At 52.2% G+C, this 22,111-nt stretch overlaps 1 protein-coding gene across 7 annotated transcripts in view; it reads left to right on the top strand.

Annotated features, from left to right (window-relative positions):
* Positions 1 to 21,906, top strand: part of PRDM2 (PR/SET domain 2) — a 129,371-nt gene extending 107,465 nt beyond the window's left edge. For 5 of the 7 annotated variants that reach the window (XM_073007827.1, XM_007980475.3, XM_073007824.1 and 2 more), the window contains 2 exons: positions 13,339 to 13,482; positions 19,974 to 21,906. In XM_073007827.1, coding sequence (XP_072863928.1) covers positions 13,339 to 13,482; positions 19,974 to 19,999 — 170 coding nt within the window. In that variant the 3' untranslated portion in view covers positions 20,000 to 21,906. The remainder of the gene's footprint in view (positions 1 to 13,338; positions 13,483 to 19,973) is intronic. The other 2 variants (XM_073007826.1, XM_073007825.1) reach the window with 1 other exon arrangement.
* The last annotated feature ends 205 nt before the right edge of the window (positions 21,907 to 22,111 follow it).

The following is a 22,111-nucleotide window of genomic DNA, read 5'->3' as shown; positions in this document are numbered from 1 at the left end:
GGTTCAATGGGTGAGAAGTGAATAGACTCCAGCCATGCTCTCCAGGCGCTCCCAGTCCAGTGGGGGAGCCAGGCAGGTAGAGCCAGTTACAGAGATCTGAGTGCCCTCAGCGAGTCCTCAGGGGCTTCAACTACCCTTCTTCCCATCATCAATGTCCCCAAATAAGCAGTGAGCCTAGTCCTGTCCCCTCACCGCCGCCAAGGAACAACCTGGCGTGTGACTGTGAGCCAGTGCCTTGCTCGCTCTCCTTGGTTTCCTCGTCTGGAAGGGAAGGGCTGCTCCCTGCGGCCTCTGGGTCCCCTGCACTTCTTGGGTCTTGGCAGCAAAAGAGGCAGCCACAGCCGGGCTTTCCCCGCCGGCAGGTTTCCCGGGCCGAGGTCACCTCAGGCCAGGGCGGGCCAGCCTCCCTGTCAGCTGGGTCAGGTGTTACGAGCTTGTCACATGCTGGGTATTTAGAGTTCAACCCAAACAGGTTTGGGGAATTCATGAAGACCTCAGAACCTGGCTTAGAAGCTCCACAAAGCAGGGGCGTGATCGATCTTTTGGGAGCGTGGAGGCCACACTGGGGGCTCAGCGGTGGGCGGATGAGAAGGAAGAAAAATGTGTGTGCTGAGGCTGACTCCAGCCCTGGAATCAGATCTGGGTACGAATCTTCCCTCCCTTTGTCCTTCTATTCACGCTTCTTAAGTACATGAGTTACTTAACCTCTCTGTTGCCGTCCCCTCCACCATAAAAAGGGTATAACAGCCCATGTCCCGGGGCTAAAGGGAGGATGACGTGAAGACAGCACACGGGCAGGCATGTACTAATTCCTCACGGTCAGCTCTGGTGTCCCCACCATCCCCACCGGTGGTACTGAATGTCTCACATGAAGGCACCCCAGGGACTCCTTGGGCCCGTGGCGTCACACCTTTACCACCGCCTCCCAAGGCCTGCTTTCATTCTCTGCCCTTCGGCCCCCTCATTTGGAGACTTTGTCTACAGAACTTCACCAAGCAGCAGCTCCTCACCAGGGTTCGGAACGGGCCCCTGCTGCCCACCGCAGCCTAGCAAGCTGCCCACACTCGAGACTCCGCCGAAGGAGTTCCCCAGCCCCGTGCTCCTGCGGCGCCCGCATGCGGATGCCTCTCCCAGGGATCTTCTTCAACTGCAGATTCCGACTCGGAGTGGGTGGGAGCTGAGACTCTGCATTACCGACAAGCTCCCGGGGGAAAATGATGCTGCTGGTCTGGGGACCACACCGTGAGTACAAGGATCTAGACCAGTGGCCTGCAAAGGCACCTTTTAACATTCTCAATGCCTGGGCTGTACCTGAAACCAACGAAATCAGAACATGTTGGGATAGAAAGCAGGCATCGGGATCGGTTTAGTATCCCCGGGGACTGCAGCGAGCACCCGAGGTTGAGGTTCTCTGTTCCGGTGCCCTCCGAGCGAAGGTGGGTCCAGCCCGAAACAGACTGCCAGAGTCATGGGTGGTCAGTGCAGCTGCTCTGTGGGCAAAGGCTCACCCCCACTTGGCTTTGGGATATTGGAAAAATTCTTCCATCCTCACTGCTACGGGAACTGTGTCAGGGAGTGAGGCATGGGCTTTGGTATCTAATGGTCCTGGATTCAAATCTTGGCTGCTTCTCTAATTAGCCGAGGGAACTTGAGTGTCCAGCTTCTTTATTTCTCTGAACCTTAGCACCCTCCTCTGTAAACCGGGACCATCACAGGCCCAGCCTTACAGGACTGCTGGGAATTTGAGGAGCTCCCAGAAGCTACCCAAAGTAGCTCCTGGTGCATAGAAAGTGCTCAGTGGATGATGTGATTATGTTTTTTTTTTTTTTTCCTCTTGCTTGACATCCTCACTTTACAGGCAATACTCCTATTGCTCAGCGAGGTAGAGGCATTTTCCAGTGGCCACACAGCAAGTCAGTCATGGAGCTAGGATTCCAGCTCTGGACTCTAGAATCCCCACCCCATCCTCCTTTGGGTTCCTGCCCTGCTTCCTTCTTCTCTGTCTTCTCAGTCGCTCCCCCAGGCTGGGGGCTTCATTTGAATGGGCGGGGGCTCCCTGGAGCACGTGGGCCTTCCCACTTGGGGAAGGTGGGTCCTATAGTGGATGTCGACTGTTCCTGGAAGTGATTGAGGGCCGGTGGCTCCCACAGCTCCCATCTGTGGGCCCTCACCTGGCCTCCAGGGAGAATCAGCATGATCACAGGCTTGTCTTACCTTTGCACCGTCTCCCCACCCTCTGCCTCTCCCCTACCTTCAGCAAAAGTGCAGAGAACATCAGACACTGACTTCAAATGAATTGCACTCTGAGAATTTAGAGAGAGTTGTGTAAGACTTCTGCGGCCAGCGATGTGGCCTAACCAGCTTTCTGCATGGTTGTCCCAGGAGATCCCTCCTGAAGACTCCAAGAAAGAGGTACAAGGAGGGACCAGGGCAGGCAGGAGTCCCAACCCAGGATGCCCACGGAAGTCTGGCAGGGAGCTTGGAAGAGCACTGTGGCCAGGTGGGGGCCCTGGAACCCTGGAGCGCCCATGTCCTCCGAAAGCCTGCAGCTCGTTCCTTCCCAAATTCCTTTCCCTCCATCCTTCTTGAAGCATCCTCTGGGTTCCTGCCTCCAGTGTCTCTCCTCCCCCTCTCTCTCGAACGCACTTTCAGGGATTTGGCTCTTCTTCAGGAGCCATCAAACCAAGGTTACCAGCAGCCCCCAGGATGCTCAATGCCGTGGTTGGTTTCCAGTGCCATCTCCCTCGGCCCATCTGCGGCGGTGGATGCTGTTAATCCTCCTCTTCCTTGAAATGCTCTCCACCTGGACACCACCCTTTCCTGGTCTCCGCACATGACTGGCTGCTCCCCCTCATCCTGCCTCCGTCCCTAGGCTCTGTCCCCTCGCTCCGTCTCTGCTCTCCCTTGGTGATCTCATCCAGTCACACGTGTTAAACACCACCTGGCTTGCTGACCAATCCCAGGTTTCCACTCTCATTAGAGTCTCCAATCAGCCGCCCACCTGACATCTCCCTTGAGCGTCTCGATTTAAATTGAATCTTTCCAAAATGAAACTGTCTCTCCATGAAGCCTCCCTCCCGTGCCATCCTCCCTGTGTGGGCTGAATGGAAACGGTCCTGCTTGGAGTCCAGCTACCAGCTAGACTCAAACCTCTTCCTCCATCCCCACATCCCCAAATGCACCCGGAATCCACAGCTTCTCCCAGCTCGGCCTCCTCAGCTGCCCTGAGGTCCAGGCCACCATCATCTCCCTGGGTGGTGGCAGCCACCTCCTTGCTGGCATCCCCAGTTCCTTCCCTGTCAACCATGGTCTGTGCCCAGCACAGCAGCCACTTTGGGTCCTGACATTCCTCTGCCCAGAAGGACAGCCTGGCTGCCACCTCACTTGAAGGCCCATGAAACCCTCCCCTCTGTCCACATCACCTCTGGCATTTCTGGTGGGTCTCACCTCAGGGCCTTTGCACTTCCTGTCCCCACTTCCTGGAACGCACAAGGCCCAGGTATCCGGACGGATTGATCCCCCCCACCCCAGGTCGTAGCCCATGCGCTGCCGTTTCCCATGTCACCTTTCCCTGTCTTCTGCTCCACTCTCACCTTCACCTCTGTTTCTTCAGTTTCTCTTGTATACTTCAGTGTGTCTGGATTTCTCCCTTATACAAAACCACTGGAGGCTGAATAAAAACATGCTCATTTGGGAGCCAGGAGGGCTGAGTCTCGGCCTCATACGGGGATCAAACTCCTTCTGAAATGAGTATGTTTCCTCTCTAGGCTACTTTGCTAAGTGACACGTAAAACTACGCTATATGTAGAGAACTTGACTTGTTTTATTCACCAAAACTCGCACTGGCAAAGCACCTGGCACAGAATAGACACACCGCTCACCCGACAAATAGTGGATGACCGCCTACTGTGTGCCAGCCAGCGGCCGGGGTACTCGGGGTGCCTCCGTGACAAACCAGCCTCCAGTGCACCCCCTCATGGAGCCTACTAGACAGACAGTAAACAATAACCAGTAAACGCAGGTCTGTGGATGGGGATAAGCACAACTGAGAAAGTAAAAGGGAGTCGAGATGGGGAGTGTCAGCGGGATTTGCGATTTCAGAGTGGTTAAGTGAGGCTCACTGGGAAGGAGACATTTGAACAGAAAGTTGAAAGGGGGCCCGGGGGTGAGCCACAAGACCACCTGGGGGAAGAGCGTTCCAGGAACAGCCTGTGCTGAGTCCCTGATGCAAAAATGGACCACCGGAAATCTGAATGACTGATTGAAAGAATGAATGTGTCCTTGAGGCCAGGAATGGAACAGATGTTCTATTTCTAGACATGTTCTGTTATACGTTCTATTGTATAGACAATGCCCTTGCTTTGTCTTCAGACTAGCATGGGATTCTGACAAGCAAGAAATTAGGATCCACAGGAGATGATGCTCTGAAGCACCATTTCTGAGCCTTCCTATGAGCCAGGAGTGGCCCAGGGGTCTGAGATCTGTCCTCTGCCCAATCCTTCCCCGACTGTACAGATTGGATGGTGTATGACATCCCCTTGTGCTTTCAAAGTCCATTAGTTTTTGTTCTAAGTAAAATGTCCAGAAATTTCCCTCCTAGGGTAGGCAGTGGAGCACTTTGCCAGGGGCAAGACACTTCTGGGCAAAGTCTGTGTGGGGCACACAGCAGGTTCCTCCCAACCCTGCCATTATGTTTAAAATGTTCAACCACTGTGTTTGAAAATCTTACCAAGGTAATGCTACACCGCCCTGCTTTCTAAAAACAGTTGATGCTGGGCCAGACGCGGTAGCTCACACCTGTAATCCCAACACTTTGGGAGGCCAAGACGGGCAGATCACGAGGTCAGGAGATCGAGACCATCCTGGCTAACACGGTGAAACCCCATCTCTACTAAAAATACAAAAAATTAGCCGGGCGTGGTGGCAGGTACCTGTAGTCCCAGCTACTCAGGAGGCTGAGGCAAGAGAATGGCATGAACCCGGGAGGCAGAGCTTGCAGTGAGCGGAGATCATGCCACTGCACTCCAGCCTGGCAACAGAACGAGACTCCTTCTCAAAAAAAAAAAAAAAAAAAAAAAATAGTTGATGCTGAACTTCTTCAACCCTTTCTTAATGTCTGGGATTTAGGACTATGTATCTCATTCATTTTGCCAGGATTTTATGGAGGAGCATCTTTGGGAGCATAGTAAGTCCATTTTCCTTCCCCTGCACTGAATGGGTGCAGATTTCTTGGTGTCTGAGAAGAGCTGTGCAGTGGGAATATCATGGAGTCTTGAATAGCTCATTTCTTCCTTCCTTACATGTTGAGGGTCTATTACTCACTCACAATTAGGTACTAAGAATACAATGATGAGCAAAACTCAGCCAGGCTCTGCCATCAGAGACCTTATGGTCCCCTGGGGATACCTGCATTTATCAGACAGTCACAGGTGCCTGAGAAACTGCCCGCGAGGGGGCAGGTGCTGTGGGAACCTGACCAGGGCCATGTTGCCTCAAGAGGGCAGCCCAGAAGCATTTCTAGAGCAGTGATTCTCAACCCAGCTGCATGTTGGAATCACTAAACAGCTTAAAATACCACTGCCCAATCCTGCCCCAGAGATCCTGATGTCATGGCCTGGCATGCAGCCCAGGCCTCTCTGGGTGAATCTAGTGAGGAACCGGGACTAGAGGCCACCGGGAAATGGGTTCTACCCAGATTAGCTGGAGTAACAAGAACGGAAGGGGAGAGATGGGCTGGCAGGGCAGTGCAGGCTGGACTTGATGTATTGAGGAACTTGGACTGTGTCCTGGGAATCATGGAGTTTTGATAGGTTGCAGGAGGGGCGTGTCGTGGTCCATTTTGCCTTTGGGGAAGATGGTCACGCTTCTGTGGAACAGATGGGAGGGGAGCCGTGTGGAAGGGAGAAGTCCAGTGAGGAAGGCGCCTTGCAGGACTCCAGACGAGAGGTGGTCCCCGATAGTGGTAGAAGAGGTAGGAAGGCGGACTAGATGGAGCCAGCGGCAGGTGATGTGTAGCAGGAGAGGGTGACAGAGGGACCATGTTGACTCCCAGGTCTCTGGCTTTCAGGGCACAAACGCAGTGCTGTTCACCAAGAACAGGAGCGGGGTGGGGTGGCAGGCGTGAGGCACGGTCATCATTTAAATTCAGGACCTGATTTAAGGGGCCTTCTAGATGTCCAAGAGATGTCATGTCAGCGCGTGAATGGAGTTCAAAGGCCAGATGTGGGCTGGGCATGGGTACCGGTGGGTCATCTGTGTGAGGCTGGCCATGGACACCAAAGCCATGGATGCATCCCCTAGGGAGGGAGTCGTGTGCAGAGATGGCAGGCTGTGGTCCAGACCCCGTGTTCAGACCCTAATCTCACCAAGCATGACTCTGGGCAAGTTGTTTTAACAAAATTTGGGCTACCATAACAAAATACCATGGACTAGGTGGCTTAAATGACAGAAATTTATTTTTTTCACAGTTCTGGAGACTGGAAGTTCAAGATTAGGGTGCCACATGCTTTGGTTCTGGTCAGGGCTCTCTTCCTGGTTCACAGACTGCCACCTTTTGTCTGTGTCCTCACATGACCTTTCTCGGGCACACGCATCTTCTTACAAGGCACACGCACTAATCGCGTCATGAATGTCCCATCCTCATGCCTCATTAAACCCGGTCACTTCCCGAAGGTCCCACCTCTAAATACGATCACACTGGGGGTTAGGGCTTCAGCACATGAATAGGGCGCAGGGGACACAAACGTTCCATCTGTAACATTAGTTAACCTCTCTCAAGTCTGTTGACCTCTCAGGTTCCCCAAGGACAAAATTAAGCGTGCATGGAACCCGGAGCATCACGGCACATACATGGCCTGGCACATCATTTTTCCCTGCCCTTGAACTTACCCTCATTTCCTGCTTCCAGGGAAGTGACTGCTGTCTGCTATAGACTCTGTATTTGCTTCAATCTAACGGCTCTTTTCTTCCTCTATTCATTTTGCTGCTTCTGATTGGCCGTGAACTTGTAAGCCATCAGCCGTATTCATTTGGATTGTGTGTACAGTAAGAGCAGTGTGCACTGAACATGAAAGCTTGAGTTCTTTCTTCTTTTTTCTTTTGAGACGGAGTCTCCCTCTGTTGCCCAGGCTAGAGCACAGTGGCGCGATCTCAGCTCACTGCAAGCTCTGCCTCTGGGGTTCACGCCATTCTCCTGCCTCAGCCTCCGGAGTAGCTGGGACTACAGGCGCCCGCCACCTTGCCTGGCTAATTTTTTGTATTTTTAGTAGAGACGGAGTTTCACCGTGTTGGCCAGGATGCTCTCCATCTCCTGACCTCGTGATCCACCCACCTCGGCCTCCCAAAGTGCTGGGATTATAGGCGTGAGCCACCACGCCCGGCCGGAAGCTTGAGTTCTGTGTGACTTTGTGCTCCTTAGGGACAGGCTTCAGGCCCAGGTGTGAATCTTAGTGCCTGCATGCAGTGAGCTTCTGTCAGAATTTACAGATCAGGGGCCGGGCGCGGTGGCTCACGCTTATAATCCCAGCACTTTGGGAGGCTGAGGCGGGTGGATCACCTGAGGTCAGGAGTTGAGACCATCCTGGCCAACATGGTGAAACCCTGTCTCTACTAAAAATACAAAAATTATCCGGGCATGGTGGCGGGCGCCTGTAGTCCCAGGTACTCAGGAGGCTGAGGTGGGAGAATCGCTTGAATCTGGGAGGCGGAGATTGCAGTGAACCAAGAAAGCGCCACTGCATTCCAGCCTGAGTGACAGAGTGAGACTCCATCTCAAAAGAAAAAAAAAAAGAGTTTACAGATCAGTGGGCACTGGTCGTGGACGACTCAGACTTTCCACAACGTTCTAGGCTGTTCTCTGGATTGTGAAGGTTCACGGGCCTCTGGAGAAGCCAGGCACTGACTCGTGAACACTGACTTGCACAGTGATGATGCCATCACCGTAACCTACAGGAAGCATCCTGTGACGTTTTGCTCGCCCCCTGCTCGCTGATGGGGCATCCCCTTGTAACTGGAGGCAGTGCTGGGAGCGCACGGGCTGTCCTTGTGCTGGAGACTCTGGGTTCTGCTGTCCCTGGGCAGCGGCCGGGCCGGGGGAGGGTGTGTGGTCCTGAGACCATGTTTCCTCCACTTGCAAACCAGGGGCATCCCTCATGGCTGCCTCTACCCACCCACCCAACATTTCCTATGCCAGGTCCCGTGCCTGGCGACATAGGGGATTCCACTGTCAGCAAGACTCAGTCGCTGCCCTCAAAGACATCCTCTTTTAGTGGTGAAGGAATCAGCAACTCGACAGGCAAGGTGATTGCTGTGGGAAGAGCTGTGAGCGAAAGGCCCAGAAAGTCACAGAAGGACACAAGGAAGACAGAAAGGAAACTCCAGAGGCTATGAGAACAGGGCTGGGGTGGCCGCTAACACGGGGAGGTCAAAGAAGGCCTCTTTCAGAAGACACTGAAGCTGAGACCCAAAAGATGGGAGGGAGGGAGCTGCGGGCAGAGGAGGGCAGGGCAGGGCAAAGTCAAGCGGGGAGCAACCAGGTAAGAAGAGCTTGGCCTGGCTGAGAGACAAGTGCACAGGGCAAACGCAGAGTGCGTGAGGGGACCGGCAGGGTGGCGGGCAGGCGCACAGCACTCTAATAGTGTGGGAAGGCTTGGGACACTTTTGCACTGGGCAGTGACGTGGTCCAGTGTCGTGGTCATGTCCAATGGTCCTTATAAAGGCTTCTCTTGTTGCTTAGTGGCGAATGGATTGGTAGGGGTGGGGAGCAGCATCAAAGTGGGGACAATGCAGTGGCAATTGCCACAGTCCTCGTGGAAGGCATTGATGCCACAGGTTGAGCTGGGTGGTGGCAGTGGGAGTGGAGAGAGGTGTGTGGACTTGGAGGCAGAGTTAAGGAACCCGGAGATGGATCAGCTTGGGGGTGGGCACAGCGGGGGTCTCACAGGCCCCATGATCACAGCACACTGCCCTGACAGTGCACCTGCTTCAAGTGAGTGTGGTTTCTAGCTCTATGGCCAATCCGAAGCAGCAAAATGAATAGAAGAGGAAGAAAGGTGCTACCGGGCTTTAGTTGTAACAACAACACGTTTGGCATTGCCATTTCCTAAGAGTGACAAGCGTCCGGTGTGGCTGGAGCCTAGTAGGGGCGGGAGCAAGGTGGGACCCTAGGATGTGCCACTTTGCCATGTTAAAGTGAGACGCTCATTAGACATCCAAGTGGAGGGGCCGGGCAGGCAGTGGATGTGCCAGTGTGGAGCTCTGCACAGGAGTTTGAGCCAAAAGTCTGACTAAAGCGTTGACACAGAAGTCTGTCTTGACATTCAGTCTTTAAGGACCAGTCAGGACCTTGGCTCACCTCCTGCTCCGATGCTTCCTGGGGTCATACCCAGTAGGAGCATCTCACATGTGCCGGATTCTTCCCAGAAAGCAAAATGCTCCCAATCCTGGTCACCAAAATGGCTCCAGCCCTGCTCTCTGTTGGCAGGCTGGCAGGGACTGTCTCCAATTTTTTTTTTTTTTTTTTTTTGAGACGGAGTCTTGCTCTGTCGCCCGGGCTGGAGTGCAGTGGCCGGATCTCAGCTCACTGCAAGCTCCGCCTCCCGGGTTTACGCCATTCTCCTGCCTCAGCCTCCCGAGTAGCTGGGACTACAGGCGCCCGCCACCTCGCCCGGCTAGTTTTTTGTATTTTTTTTAGTAGAGACAGGGTTTCACCGTGTTAGCCAGGATGGTCTCAATCTCCTGACCTCGTGATCCGCCCGTCTCGGCCTCCCAAAGTGCTGGGATTACAGGCTTGAGCCACCGCGCCCAGCCGACTGTCTCCATTTTACAGAGGGGGAAACTGAGGCTCCGAGGCCGAGAGACAGGGAGTGGCTTACCCTGAGCCATACAGTCAGTGAGAATGAGGATCGGAGGCCACCCCCAGGTGGCCATACTGCATCCTCCTGGGATGATGACTTCTCCATATGTGTCCACCACCCGCAACTGCCACAGTCACGACACTGTACTGACACTTACTAGAGGGCCAGGATGCCCTGCACGGAGACTTTTCTCCAAAGTTAATCATTACTGTAACCCCAAATTGGGCTTCCTGCTTTGCAGAAGATCAACCTGGAGCGCAGACAGGTCCACGATTCGCTGAGGTCACACAGCTAGTGGGTGGTAACCAAGAATCATGAGGCTCTGTGCTAACCGCTACTGTGCCTTGGAGAAGCACCCAACTCCGGAGCTTTGGTCCTCGGTATTTAACATCTCCAGGCTTGGGGTGCTGTGCTCTCATGAGTTCTTTGACAGTGAAGTGCTTCTTGATCAGGAAGGACAATCCCCCAGGACGTCCTGTCCCCATCCTAACAGGAAGCACCCAATTGGTGACCTGGTGTTTCTTCAAAATTGTGGCCCCAGGAGCCGAAAGGCCTGCGCTCTGCTCCCCTGGGAAACTCTTCATATCCGTCTGAGCCTCAGTTTTCTCATCTGTGAAAGGGGTATGAAAGTACTTGTTCTTCCTATTTCCTGGGCTGCTGGGAGGGTTCAGAGAGAAAGCAGAGAAAGTCCTTGGGAGTCATGGAGGCCATGTTCATGTTGGCTGGCGTGGTCCTCCACTAGGCCAGGCAGTGGATGAGGGGTGGCAGAGGGGCCTCTGCCTTCAGGGGTTTTGTGCCGGACCCACTCCCTCCACCCAGGTGGACGCCATGAGCCGGGGGAGGAGGCGCGCCCCCTGGTGGAGACGCTGTGGTTGCTGCATCCGCAGGAGCCAAAGGGAGCGGAGACGCACTGGCTGGCTAGAGAGGCCTGGGAGAACGGGGTGTTGTTTTTGTGTGATTGATCTGGCTTTTGGATATTTAATAACAGAGAGAAGGAGAAGCTGGGTGCTGATGACGCAGGGCATGTCTGCCTCCAAAGCTTCTGCTGGTCTTGCTACACCACTGTAGACATTTCCCTAGGAAGGGTGACGTCGTAGGGAGGGGACCTGCTCTTTGCCAGCTCTGTTTCTTATTCCCCAACAGGACATAGGAGTCCATGTCTCCAGCAGCCTCCCAGCTGGCTGTCTCCTCCCAGGTTGGGTCTCCTGGGGCACCAGCCAGCTAGAATGGGGGTGGGGGGTGGCCCCTAGCTGCAGAGACAGCCCCCCACCTCAGGCCCCCTCATGGGCCTTGGTGGCCCGTCAGGAGCACAGTTGCATGAAGCGTGGGTCCTCCGTTCCTTCCTTAACTCCTGTACAGGCGAGTAGACTGAGCTGGCCGTGGGCCTTGGCTGCACAGCACGGGGGAGGAATTCAAACAGGGGCAGCCCTGACCTTGACGGAGAGCCAGGCCCTCGGGGGAGGCTCACTCGTCTCCCCCGTCACAGCAGGTCTCTTTGTCTTGTCTAAAGGCTTTTCTCCGGCACCTTCTACATTTGCTCGTCTGTTGATACATTTGCGTATTTTAATATTGATTGAGGGCTCCCTTGCCAGCGTTGGCACTTTCAGCATTTGGGGTTGGTTAAATCTTTTTTGCGGGGGCCTGTCCTGGTCACTGTAGGAGGTTTAGTAGCACCCCTGGCCTTACCCTCCAGATGCCAGTAGCAGCACCCTTCTCTCAGGTGTGAAAGCCAACAGTGTCTCCAGACATTACCAAGTGTGTGCCCTGATTGGGAGCCACTGATGTGAACTCTGCCATGTGCCAGCTTTGAGCTGGACTCCATTCCCATCTCCTGTTCCCTCAGGAAGAGATGGCTCTGCAAACCACCAGAGCAGGTGGGGTTCCGGGCGTGTTTGTCCCTCCTGCTTTCCTACCTGCCTGGCCTCCCACCTCCTCTGACCTGGGCCACCTTGTCTGGAGGCCCCCCTCACTTTCCATTCTTCCATCTAAAGAGGCAGACAGGTGACAGGCTCTCTGTGCCTCAGTTTCCTCATCTGTAAATGAAGGATAATAACAGTATCCACCTGGGTAGGTTGTGTGAAGAGTTAGATTGTCTGTCTGTGGAAAATGCCTAGCACAGTTCTGGACACGCAGTGAGCCTGTATGTATCACTCTTACTCAGTGGATGTTTGTTTGTTTATTTATTTATTTGAGATGGAGTCTTGCTGTGTCGCCCAGGCTGGAGTACAATGGAACAATTTCAGCTCACTGCAGCCTCTGCCTCCTGGGTTCAAGCAATTCTCCTGTCTCCGCTTCCCAAGTAGCTGTGATTACAGGCACCCACCACCACGCCTGTATTTTTAGTAGAGACAGGGTTTCACCATGTTCGCCAGGCTGGTCTTGAACTCCTGACCTCAGGTGACCACCCACCTCAGCCTCCCAAAGTAGTGGGATTACAGGCATGAGCCACCGCACTTGGCCAGATGTTTATTTTTATTGTTCCAAGCTGGGGATGCAACAATGAACGAGACAAAGATCCTGACCTTGGGATCTCAGGGCTCATGAGAAAGGCAGACACCTTATTCTGGGCTTTTAATTCAGTGTAACAAGTGCTGGGATGGGGACATGTAAGGGGCCTGTTGGAGGAACACCCCACCCAGGAGTTAAAGAAGGAAAGCTTCCTGGAGGAGGTAACATCCCAGCTGGGATATGGAAGAGAAGGACGAGTTAGCTGAGTGAGGAAAGGAGAGGAATAATGGTGTGAATCATCTATCTTTTAAATAAATTTTTTAAAGGCCCTTCTGAAAAAAATCAAATCCCATTTACTGGGGTGGGGCGGGGGAGTTTTTTGTACAAATAGGGCAAAACCATGCCCCCCAAAATCCTAGATTCACCTCTTTGGGAAGCCACGTCACCCCCGTGAGATACTCAGCATGGAAGTGCTTGGCACAGGATAGATGTGGAGTGTGGGGTTAAGGGCAGGGAGGGGACCTGCCTCCATCCCCCACAACCCAGCCCATGTGCAGGTGTGTTTGTACTTTGATAACAGTAACCTCCCCAGATGCTTTCTGCCTTATGGGTGTTGGGGCCTGGCAGGAGGGGAGAACAGGGAGGCACCTGGGGAAATAGAATCAGAGAAGGGCAAAGCTGTTTTGATGCAATCGGAATCATTCTGGCTCACCTGCATATCCACTGGGGGTCACCAGACGGCGCTGCCCATCATGGTGTCTCAGAACCAGCCCAATGGACACTCCTCTTGCCCGTGCTTCTGCAGTCGCCTCCGAGGGGAGAGAACTGGTGGATCAGACATGGAGAAGTACACATTGGTGGTTTAAGCTCATGTCCTGTTGGCTGACGCCAGGCACCTGGCCTCAAGGCGTCCAGGAAGTGCAGTCCTGCCCAGGCCTGGGAAGTGGTGACCAGCACTAAGGAAGCCCCCCAGCAATGTCTAGGGCACTGGGCTGGGCTCCTGGTGACAATGTGTGTTGTTCCTCTTCCTACACAGCTACAGCCTCCGCCTGGCATCCCGATGCTCTGCACCAGCGGCCCCATACATCACCAGGCAGTGTAGGAAGGTCAAAGCTCCGGCTGCAGCCCAGTTCCAGGGACCATTCTTCAAAGAGTAGACACTCTGCCTGCTCCCTGACAGGTATGAGGCAGGACGGAACAGCTTCTGGCGCTGTGTGGGTGGGTCTGGGGGTCGAGGGGGTGTGGGCTTGGGTCTTGGGTGGGGAGGGAAGGAGAGAAAGGGGTGAGCGTGATTGCTTGTGTGAACCAGGCACAGCGCAGGGTCTCCCTCCAGGAGGGTGCGTGGCTGAGTGCCGACTCTGGACCACCTGTTTCACATCCCAGCTCTGCCACTTCCTGGCTGCGAACTTCAAGTAAATTACTTAGTCTTTCTGAGCCTCAGTTTCCACATTTGTACAGTGGGCACTACAATAGTACCTACTTTACAGGGTGGTTGTGAGAATTACGAGTGTCAAATGTGCAAAGCACCCAGAAGTGCCAGCCACATAGTAAGCACTAGGTAGGTAAGTCATTACTGGAGTAATAATGATAAAAATACTAATTATACTCAGTTCTCAATTGCCTCAGAGGCCTTAAGACCAGAAAAGATGGCAGAGTTCCTATTCTCACAATGTATTTGAAAGTAAAAAAAATACAGGCTGAGTAACCCTAATCCAAAAATCCAAACTCTGGAATGCCCCAAAATCTGAAACTGGAGTAAGGACATGACACTCGAAGGAAATGCTCATTGAACATTTCAGATTTCAGATTTTTGGATTAGGGATGCTGAACCAGTAAGTGTGTATGCAAATATTCCAAAATCCAAAAAAAAATCCAAAATCCAAAAAATTTTGGGTCTCAAGCATTTCGGATAAGGGATATGTAATCTGTCCTAATCCATGAAATAGAAAACTCAGATTTATTTTGGACCAAAACAGTCTCTTCCTAGGTTTTCTGATAGTAGAAGCATGGAATCACTCTAAGATTTCTGTTGGATAACAGCGTGGAAACCAGACTTTTCATTTGTGGAGTACCTGGGTTCTGCTGGTGACCGATGAGCAGGCTTGGTCCTCCTTGTTGGTGACACCACACAACCGCATTCATTGTGTCCCCAAGGCCAGCATCTCAAAGTGTGATCAGAGGACCTCACACATCAGAAGATCTAAGATGCTGTTATAAATACAGATCTCAGAGTCCACTTCCAAATATACAAAATGGCCAAAAAGGCTCAAATCCCAATTACTGGACTATAGTATGAATAGAGCCAAACCCCATTAAAAAATCCCAAATTCGGCCAGGCGCGGTGGCTCACGCCTGTAATCTCGGCACTTTGGGAGGCCGAGGAGGGCAGATCACGAGGTCAGGAGATTGAGACCATCCTGGCTAACGCAGTGAAACCCCCGTCTCTACTAAAAATACAAAAAAATTAGCCAGGTGTGGTGGTGGGTGCCTGTAGTCCCAGCGACGTGGGAGGCTGAGGCAGGAGAATGACTTGAACCCGGGAGGTGGAGCTTGCAGTGAGCCGAGATTACACCACTGGACTCCAGCCTGGGTGACAGAGCGAGACTTCATCTCAAAAAAAAAAAAAAAAAAAAAAAAATCCCGAGTTCACATCTCTGTGGGAAGTCACATCAGCCCGGTGAGATACCCGGCATGGAAGTGGTTGGCACAGGACAGACGCTGAATACAGGGTTAATGGGAGAGGGGACTGGCCACCACCCCCCACAGCCCTGCTTGTATTTGTGGGTGGGTATTGTTGGCACGGGCCCATCCTGGTGGGTGTGACCAGGGAACCTGCACTAGCAGATGACCCCTTGGGTTCTGGGACACACTTAGGTTTGGGGACGCCTGCTTAACACAAGGCAGGGGTTAAAACAAGCCAGGGTCGTTTGGAATGACTGTAGTTCAAGGCAAGAATGGGCTGGATTCTGAAACTCTGAGGTCTTTTGTGTTATGCCAGGAAGAGAAGACCCTTTCTTCCTTCTGCCTGCCCTCCTTCCCCAAGACCTCACTTCTCTCTTTCCTTTTTTTTTTTTTTTTTTTTTTTTTGAGACAGAGTCTCGCTCTGTTGCCAGGCTAGAGCGCAGTGGCGCGATCTTGGCTCACTGCAACCTCCACCTCTCAGGTTCAAGAGATTCCCCTGCCTCAGCCTTCTGAGTAGCTGGAACTACAAGCGCCCGCAACTACGCCCAGCTAATTTTTTTTTTTTTTTTTAGTAGAGACAGGGTTTCACCATGTTGGCCAGGATGGTCTTGATCTCCTGACCTCGTGATCTGCCCGCCTCTGCCTCCCAAAGTGTTGGGATTACAGGCGTGAACCACCGCACCCGGCTGTTTACTTCTCTCTTTCTAAAGCAGTTGGAGTTTCCGGCTTGGCTTTATTCTCTGGGGTTTGGGGAGGGAGCAAAAATAAAATCCACTCTTCCCCAGAGAGTCTGTTGTCTGCCACTGGAACCGAACCTGTCTCTCTGGGGTCAGCTGCTCCCTGACAGGGGAACCTGGAGACTAGACCCTGAGCTGGAGTCTCATGGAACAATGTTGAAATGGACTCTAAGATAGTACAGAACTCGGAGGCCCTGGGAGATGAACCTCCCATTTTATAGATGGAAAAATTGAGGCCCCAAGAGAAGAGACACAGGACGTGGCTAGAGTCTTCTGGAAAATGAGAGGCCATACCAGGATGAGCAATTCCAACTCTGGGAACCATTTGTGTCCTGCATCCTCTTTGTGGCCAAGGCTGCTGCATGAACCTTCTGTGTTGATGGGCACTGGGGAATTGCTTCCACCCCAGAGCAGGTGTTCTCTGCAGCCGGAGGGAGAGCCAGGTGCAACTGGGCTGGCTTCCTTCCGAAACAGACTGGGCCATTTCTGTCGGCCACTGCAGGCTTGGCCATGACGAAGATGAAATGTACATAGCATTTGCCAAGCCTTATGAATTTAGGCTCTGCCCCAGGGCCAGGCACTGTCCTAGGTGGTGGCCTTCTTTTTCCTTCTTTAAAAACGCATACAGTTTCCCAAGCTAAGCGATCAAATGAAGAGAGGCCTAACGTCATTTGCCTCTGCATCTTACAGTCTCTGTTTGCTCACCAACAACGAAGGCTCCAAACTGAGCAGTTTCATGTCTAAGTGACTGAAACTTGCTCCTTAAAATCTTAGGTAGCTTTTTTTCCATTTTATAAATTGGTACTTACACCAAGCGTGTGCTACTTTTATTATTTTTAAAATAATTTTTTAAAAGATCTTTATACTGTTTGCCTTAAGCTCAGGCTGCCATCACAAAATACCACTGACTGCGTGGCTTTAAATGTCGAACAGAAATTTATTTCCTGATGGTTCTTGAGGCTGGAAGTACCAGATCAGGGTGCCACTATAGCCAGGTTCTGGTGAGGGCCTGCTTCCTGGCTTGCAGACGTCCACCTTATTGTGGTGTCCTCACGTGGCGGGGACCTGGGGGAGAGCAAGCTCTCTGGTGTCTCTTCTTAGAAGTCCACTCATCTCATCATGAGCCCTGCTTCATGATCTCATCTAACCCTAATCACCTCCCAAAGGCCCCCACCTCCAAATACCATCATATGGCGGGGTTAGGGCTTCAGCATCAGGGTTTTAGGGGGACACAGTTCAGTCCATAGCACTGTTTAACACAGTTCCAGATTTATCAAAATGCCACAGCGAAGTCTTTTAGTTCAGGAAGGTGTGCAGGTCAAAGCCCTCATTTTACAGAGACGGAAACTGACATGAAGGGGTGTGTGGCAGAACTGGCATCAACACTCTGGTCTCCTGATTCCCAGGACCGATCCTGGACTTTTAAGTGGACCGTGCCTCCTTCATGCAAAACTGTGTGCGCGTGTGGGTTTTGTTCAGAGAAAAGATTGACCTTCTTGAAGGACCCACGGCCTTGGCTGCTTTGCCTGCTCTTGCCCATTCCGAATTCAAGGCTTCGTCACGCGTCTCCCGGACGGTCTGAATGCAGGAAGAATGAACACGGAGAAGTGGGATTTCTGGCCAGCACTGCCTTTCACCAGTCTCTGCGGCACCCCCTTTACTGTGGCTCACACAAAGCCCAGAGGTTTCTGTTCACTTTTAAGTGCAGAAAAGTGCCGCACTGCCTAGTCTATAGGGAGGCTTCCTTTGCACATCCTGTCTTTACCCCGCGTCTTTCCCACCCCAGGGGTTCAGCGAGAGGCCCAGGGAAGGGACAGCCTCTCACTTGTCTGGCCACCATTGTGATCCTTCTCTCGACTGTTGCTGTTCCTTTGGCTAAGACCGGCAGCCCCAGGGCCCTCTGTGGGCAGGATTTCTGACATGGGCTCTCTTCTGGGCTCCTGGGAGTGGGGTATGTGGAGGTTGCCCATCCTGGCCCATCTCCCTTGTATGAGAGCTCCCCTCCACCTCAGGTCCAGCCGCCAGCTCCTGCAGCTGTGACCTCCCCAGAGGGCTGCCCTCTCGGTGGGGGACTGGCAAGATGGCTTCTTTAATGGATCCCACGTGGCCCAGGGGAGCCCCACACTTGCTGGCTACGCCAGGCCAAGGGAATGCAGCCACTCCAGAGCTGGCCCCGCCTCTGCTTCCTTTTCTTCCCCCTGCCCTGGCTCATGGGCACAGGCAGACAGGCCAGTCTGCTGCATAAACGGGCGTCCTCTGGGAAGGGACACGCCCTCTCTTGAAGACATCCCACTCCCCACAAACAACCCTTTCCAGTCCCATGGAGACATTTCAGGGAATTGAAATGAACACAGCATAGTGGTTAGGTGCACAGTCCACTCCCCACAAACAACCCTTTCCAGTCCCATGGAGACATTTCAGGGAATTGAAATGAACACAGCATAGTGGTTAGGTGCACAGTGTCCCACTCCCTGCAAACAGCCCTTTCCAGCCCCATCGAGACATTTCAGGGAATTGAAATGAACATAGCGTAGTGGTTAGGTGCACAGTGTCTGGGGCTATGCCTTCAGCGGCTACTTCACTCCTTTGTGTTTCAATTCACGCATCTGTGAAATGGGTTAATAATAATAATACCTCTGTCGTGGGTTTGTTGAGAGGATTGCATAGCGACTGAATGAAAAGCCCTTAGCAAAGTGCCTGGTATGCAGTAAGCCTTCCATGAACAACTGGTTTTATTATTATTGAAATGTGACATTATGAACTGTAGTAATAATAATAGCAGTAGTTATTTTTAGCAGTAGTGACCAGGTTCACTGGGCAAGAGAACTGTATCCCTGAATTTGGCCCAGCCACTTCAAACCAATGCAGTGAACATTACTTATTTATTTATTTTGAGACAGGGTCTCACTCTGTCGCCCAGGCTGGAGTGCAGTGGTGCAGTCTTGGCTCACTGCAACCTCCGTCTCCCGGGTTCAAGGGGTTCTCCTGCCTCAGCCTCCTGAGTAGCTGGGATTACAGGCACCCACCACCACACCTGGCTAAGTTTTGTATTTTTAGTAGAGTCGGGGTTTCACCATGTTGGCCAGGCTGGTCTCGAACTCCTGACCTCCAATGATCTGCCCACCTCAGCCTCCCAAAGTGCTAGGATTACAGGTGTGAGCCACCGCGCCTGGTCTTTAGTGAACATTACTAAGGGTTCACCCATATTTTCAGCTCTGGACTAAGCACTGTAAATGTGGTTTCTGCGGAGGAAGCATGCGGGAACAGCCATCCCCTCCTGACTGGAAGAGCACACAGATGCTGGAGTGAATGAGCCTGACCTGGGTTCAGGCCTCACCTCTGCTGCTCATCATCGGCAGACTTGTAAAAGTTATTGCTCCTCTCTGAGCCTCCATTTCTTTCATATAAAATGGGGATCTGTGCTGCCTGCCATGAGGGTTGTTGTGAACATCCAAAGGAAAATAAGCGGGAGTACCATCACTTTGGAAGACTGTTTGGCAGTGTCGACTGATGCTGAACACGTGGGTACCTCAGGACCCAGCAGTCCCACTGCTGGGGACACATTCAGTAGATATGTACCCACGTGCACCAGGAAACAACTGCGAGAATGCTGATATGTTATCTATGAACGTCCTACAACCCAGCACTTCTGCTCAGCAGAAATGCATACATATATGTACCATACTTGTCTTCTAGACACATACAAGAATGTTCTAGCAGCATGACTCACATGGCACCAAACTGGAAGTTCCCAGTAGTGGATCAGCAGAGGAGTAGATGGATAGAGGTGGTGTATTTCTATAGTAGCACACTACACAACAACAAGGTTGAAAACATCAACCACACGTGCAGAATGGGTGACTCTCACAAACACTCAGTGGAAAAAGCCAGACACAGGAGGAGATGTATTGATTGACCCTATTTATTTAACTTAAAAAATGGGTGAAATCAGTCTACGGTGTTAGAGGTGAGGACAGTGGTTCTTCCAGAGGGCAGGAGGGTTCATGTATCCTTAAAGGGGTCACAGGTTGGGGGCTGATGAGCAACTGTCATGTTCTGGTTCTTCATCTGGGTGCCAGCTCTGCAGGTGTATTCACTGTGAAAATTCATCAAGCTGCGCTTTTTGCTGTATGTATGGTATGTTTCAATAAACAGTTTAATTACAAAATTAAGCGCAATAACGCATGGACTACCGTGATCGGCACTGAATATGTGCTCACTGTTATTATTTTTATTTTCTTTTTCTCCTCAGTACCTGAAGTGACCTGGAATCAGTGAAGCCAAAGGGACTGGCAGTCTGCCCTGCAGGGAGTACCGACCTATCCCAGTTGTGTGAGCCTGCGAGAGAAAGGGAGTGCATGTGCGTGCGTGCATGTATGCGTGCATGCATGTGTGCGTGCGTGTGTGTTCAGGGGTTCTCGTGCGGGTGCGCGAGTGGTCTTCAAACAAGGGTCCTGAACCCCGAGGCGGCAGGAAGGCAGCCGACTCCACGCTGTCCTTTGGGATGATACTTGGATGCAGCTCTTGGGACCGTGTTTTGCAGCTCAGCCTTCCTGTTGGGGTGGGGCCTCTCCTACTATGCAATTTTTCAAGAGCTCCTTGACCCTGCTTTTAGCTTCTTGCGTTGTCTTTTGCCATTATGGGGACTTTTGTCTGACCCAGGGGTCAGCCTTAGGAAGGCCTTCAGGAGGAGGCCGAGTTCCCCTTCAGCACCACCCCTGTCTCCCCACCTTCCCTCTCCCGTAACATCTCTGGGAATCCATAGCATATTGACACGTTGGAGCCAAGCCTGAACATTCCCCTTGGCCCCGGCACATGGAAAATCCCCTTCCTTGCCTAAGGTGTCTTGAGTTTCTGACTCTTGAGTCATTTCCAGACTTGAAATTCTCATCAGTCCATCGCTCTTGAGTCTTTGCAGAGAACCTCAAATCAGGTGCACCTGGGAGAAAGACTTTGTCCCCACTTACAGATCTATTTCCTCCCTTGGGAAGGGCAGGGAACGGGGATGGTGTATGGAGGGGAGGGATCTCCTGTGCCCTTCATTGCCACACTTGGCGGGACCACGAACACCTTTAGTGTCTGAGCTTCTCAAATTAGCTGCAATAGGAAGCAAAGAAATTGGGAAATGAAAAAAAAAAAAAAAATGGGAAGATTAAAAAGCACAGGGGGAAGAAGAGATTTCGGAGGCCATCCTGCCAGGGGCGGACGGGGCTGACTTCTGCTGTCTGGAGGACAGTCAGTCCATGTCTCGGAGAAACGGGTGAGCTGAGCTTGGCGTTCGAACCCAGTTCAGTGAGGTTCTTGGGTTTTGTGCCTTTGGGGCAGACCCCAGACGAGGATGTCTGAGACCATTTGGGTGCTGTTTTCTCAGCTCCAATTTCAATAGTGAGCTATCCAACCCACAGTGGGAGGAGGGAGCTCTGATGAGCACGATTTGTCACACAATAAAGGGATTTTTTTTTTCAGGGCTACTATGGTTGATCTTGCAACTCTGTAAATATGTATGTAGACACTTTTAAAAGCACGTATTTATGTCCCTGACTGTAAATGCCCCATTTTTAAAGTTTTATAACTTGTGTTATTTAATGAGTCAGTCAATCGGCTGCAGTATGGGGTCTGATAAGGATCTAGAAAAAGGGTCTCATGCGGACCCTCACATGGGCAGAAAAATGGTGATCATTGGCCGACATCACAGTTTTCCTGTTTCCCACCCAGCTAAAAACCGTTGTTTGCTTTAAATTTTCATAAACTGTAATCCTTTCACTGGCTCCTACAGTTAACCCTCACAAGCATGAAGTGCTGTGGCTGTTCCTTATCCTAATGATACGCTTTTGTCCCGTAAATGTCAACACTCATGAGCCATACCCCGGCCTCTCAGTTCTTGAGGGGCTCCCCCTTCAGCAGCGAGGAAAGCTCACAAACCCCAAACCTGGCAAGTCACCTGCAGCCCATGGTGAGCGCTGGGAAGTGTGGCTGAGGCCTTGGGGTCACTCCTTTTTTGCATGTGCACATGTGCTGGTCACCCTTCAATGCTCCCAGATGGTCAGGAAAACTGTTCCAATCCTGAAAAGGGGGGATGGCTTTGTAAAAGTGGCGTTTCCTGGTCAGTGGTGGTCTTCAAGACGACAGCTCTGTATCTGCCATGTGAAGAGAAATAACAATAAAAGTGTGAAGAGCGATTGTGAGGAATAAGCGTGGGAGTGATCATTTTGCTTTCTGTGCTCTGTCTTCTGTGGTGGTGGTTTCAGTGGGAGTGGGGTGCGGGTCCCTGAATGCTCCCTCCCAGCAACAGGAGGAACCAAGGGCTCAAGGAAGCTCCTCTGGAAACATCCCACCTGGTAAGTGAGGCTACTCTGCCACCTGCCAGCCAGTGAGTTGAACCACATCACT

The sequence above is a fragment of the Chlorocebus sabaeus genome, chromosome 20, assembly GCF_047675955.1.
Source record: "Chlorocebus sabaeus isolate Y175 chromosome 20, mChlSab1.0.hap1, whole genome shotgun sequence".
Classification (NCBI taxonomy): Eukaryota; Metazoa; Chordata; class Mammalia; order Primates; family Cercopithecidae; genus Chlorocebus; species Chlorocebus sabaeus.
Note: the sequence above shows the minus strand (reverse complement) of the source record. Positions and strands in the feature narration are given on the sequence as shown.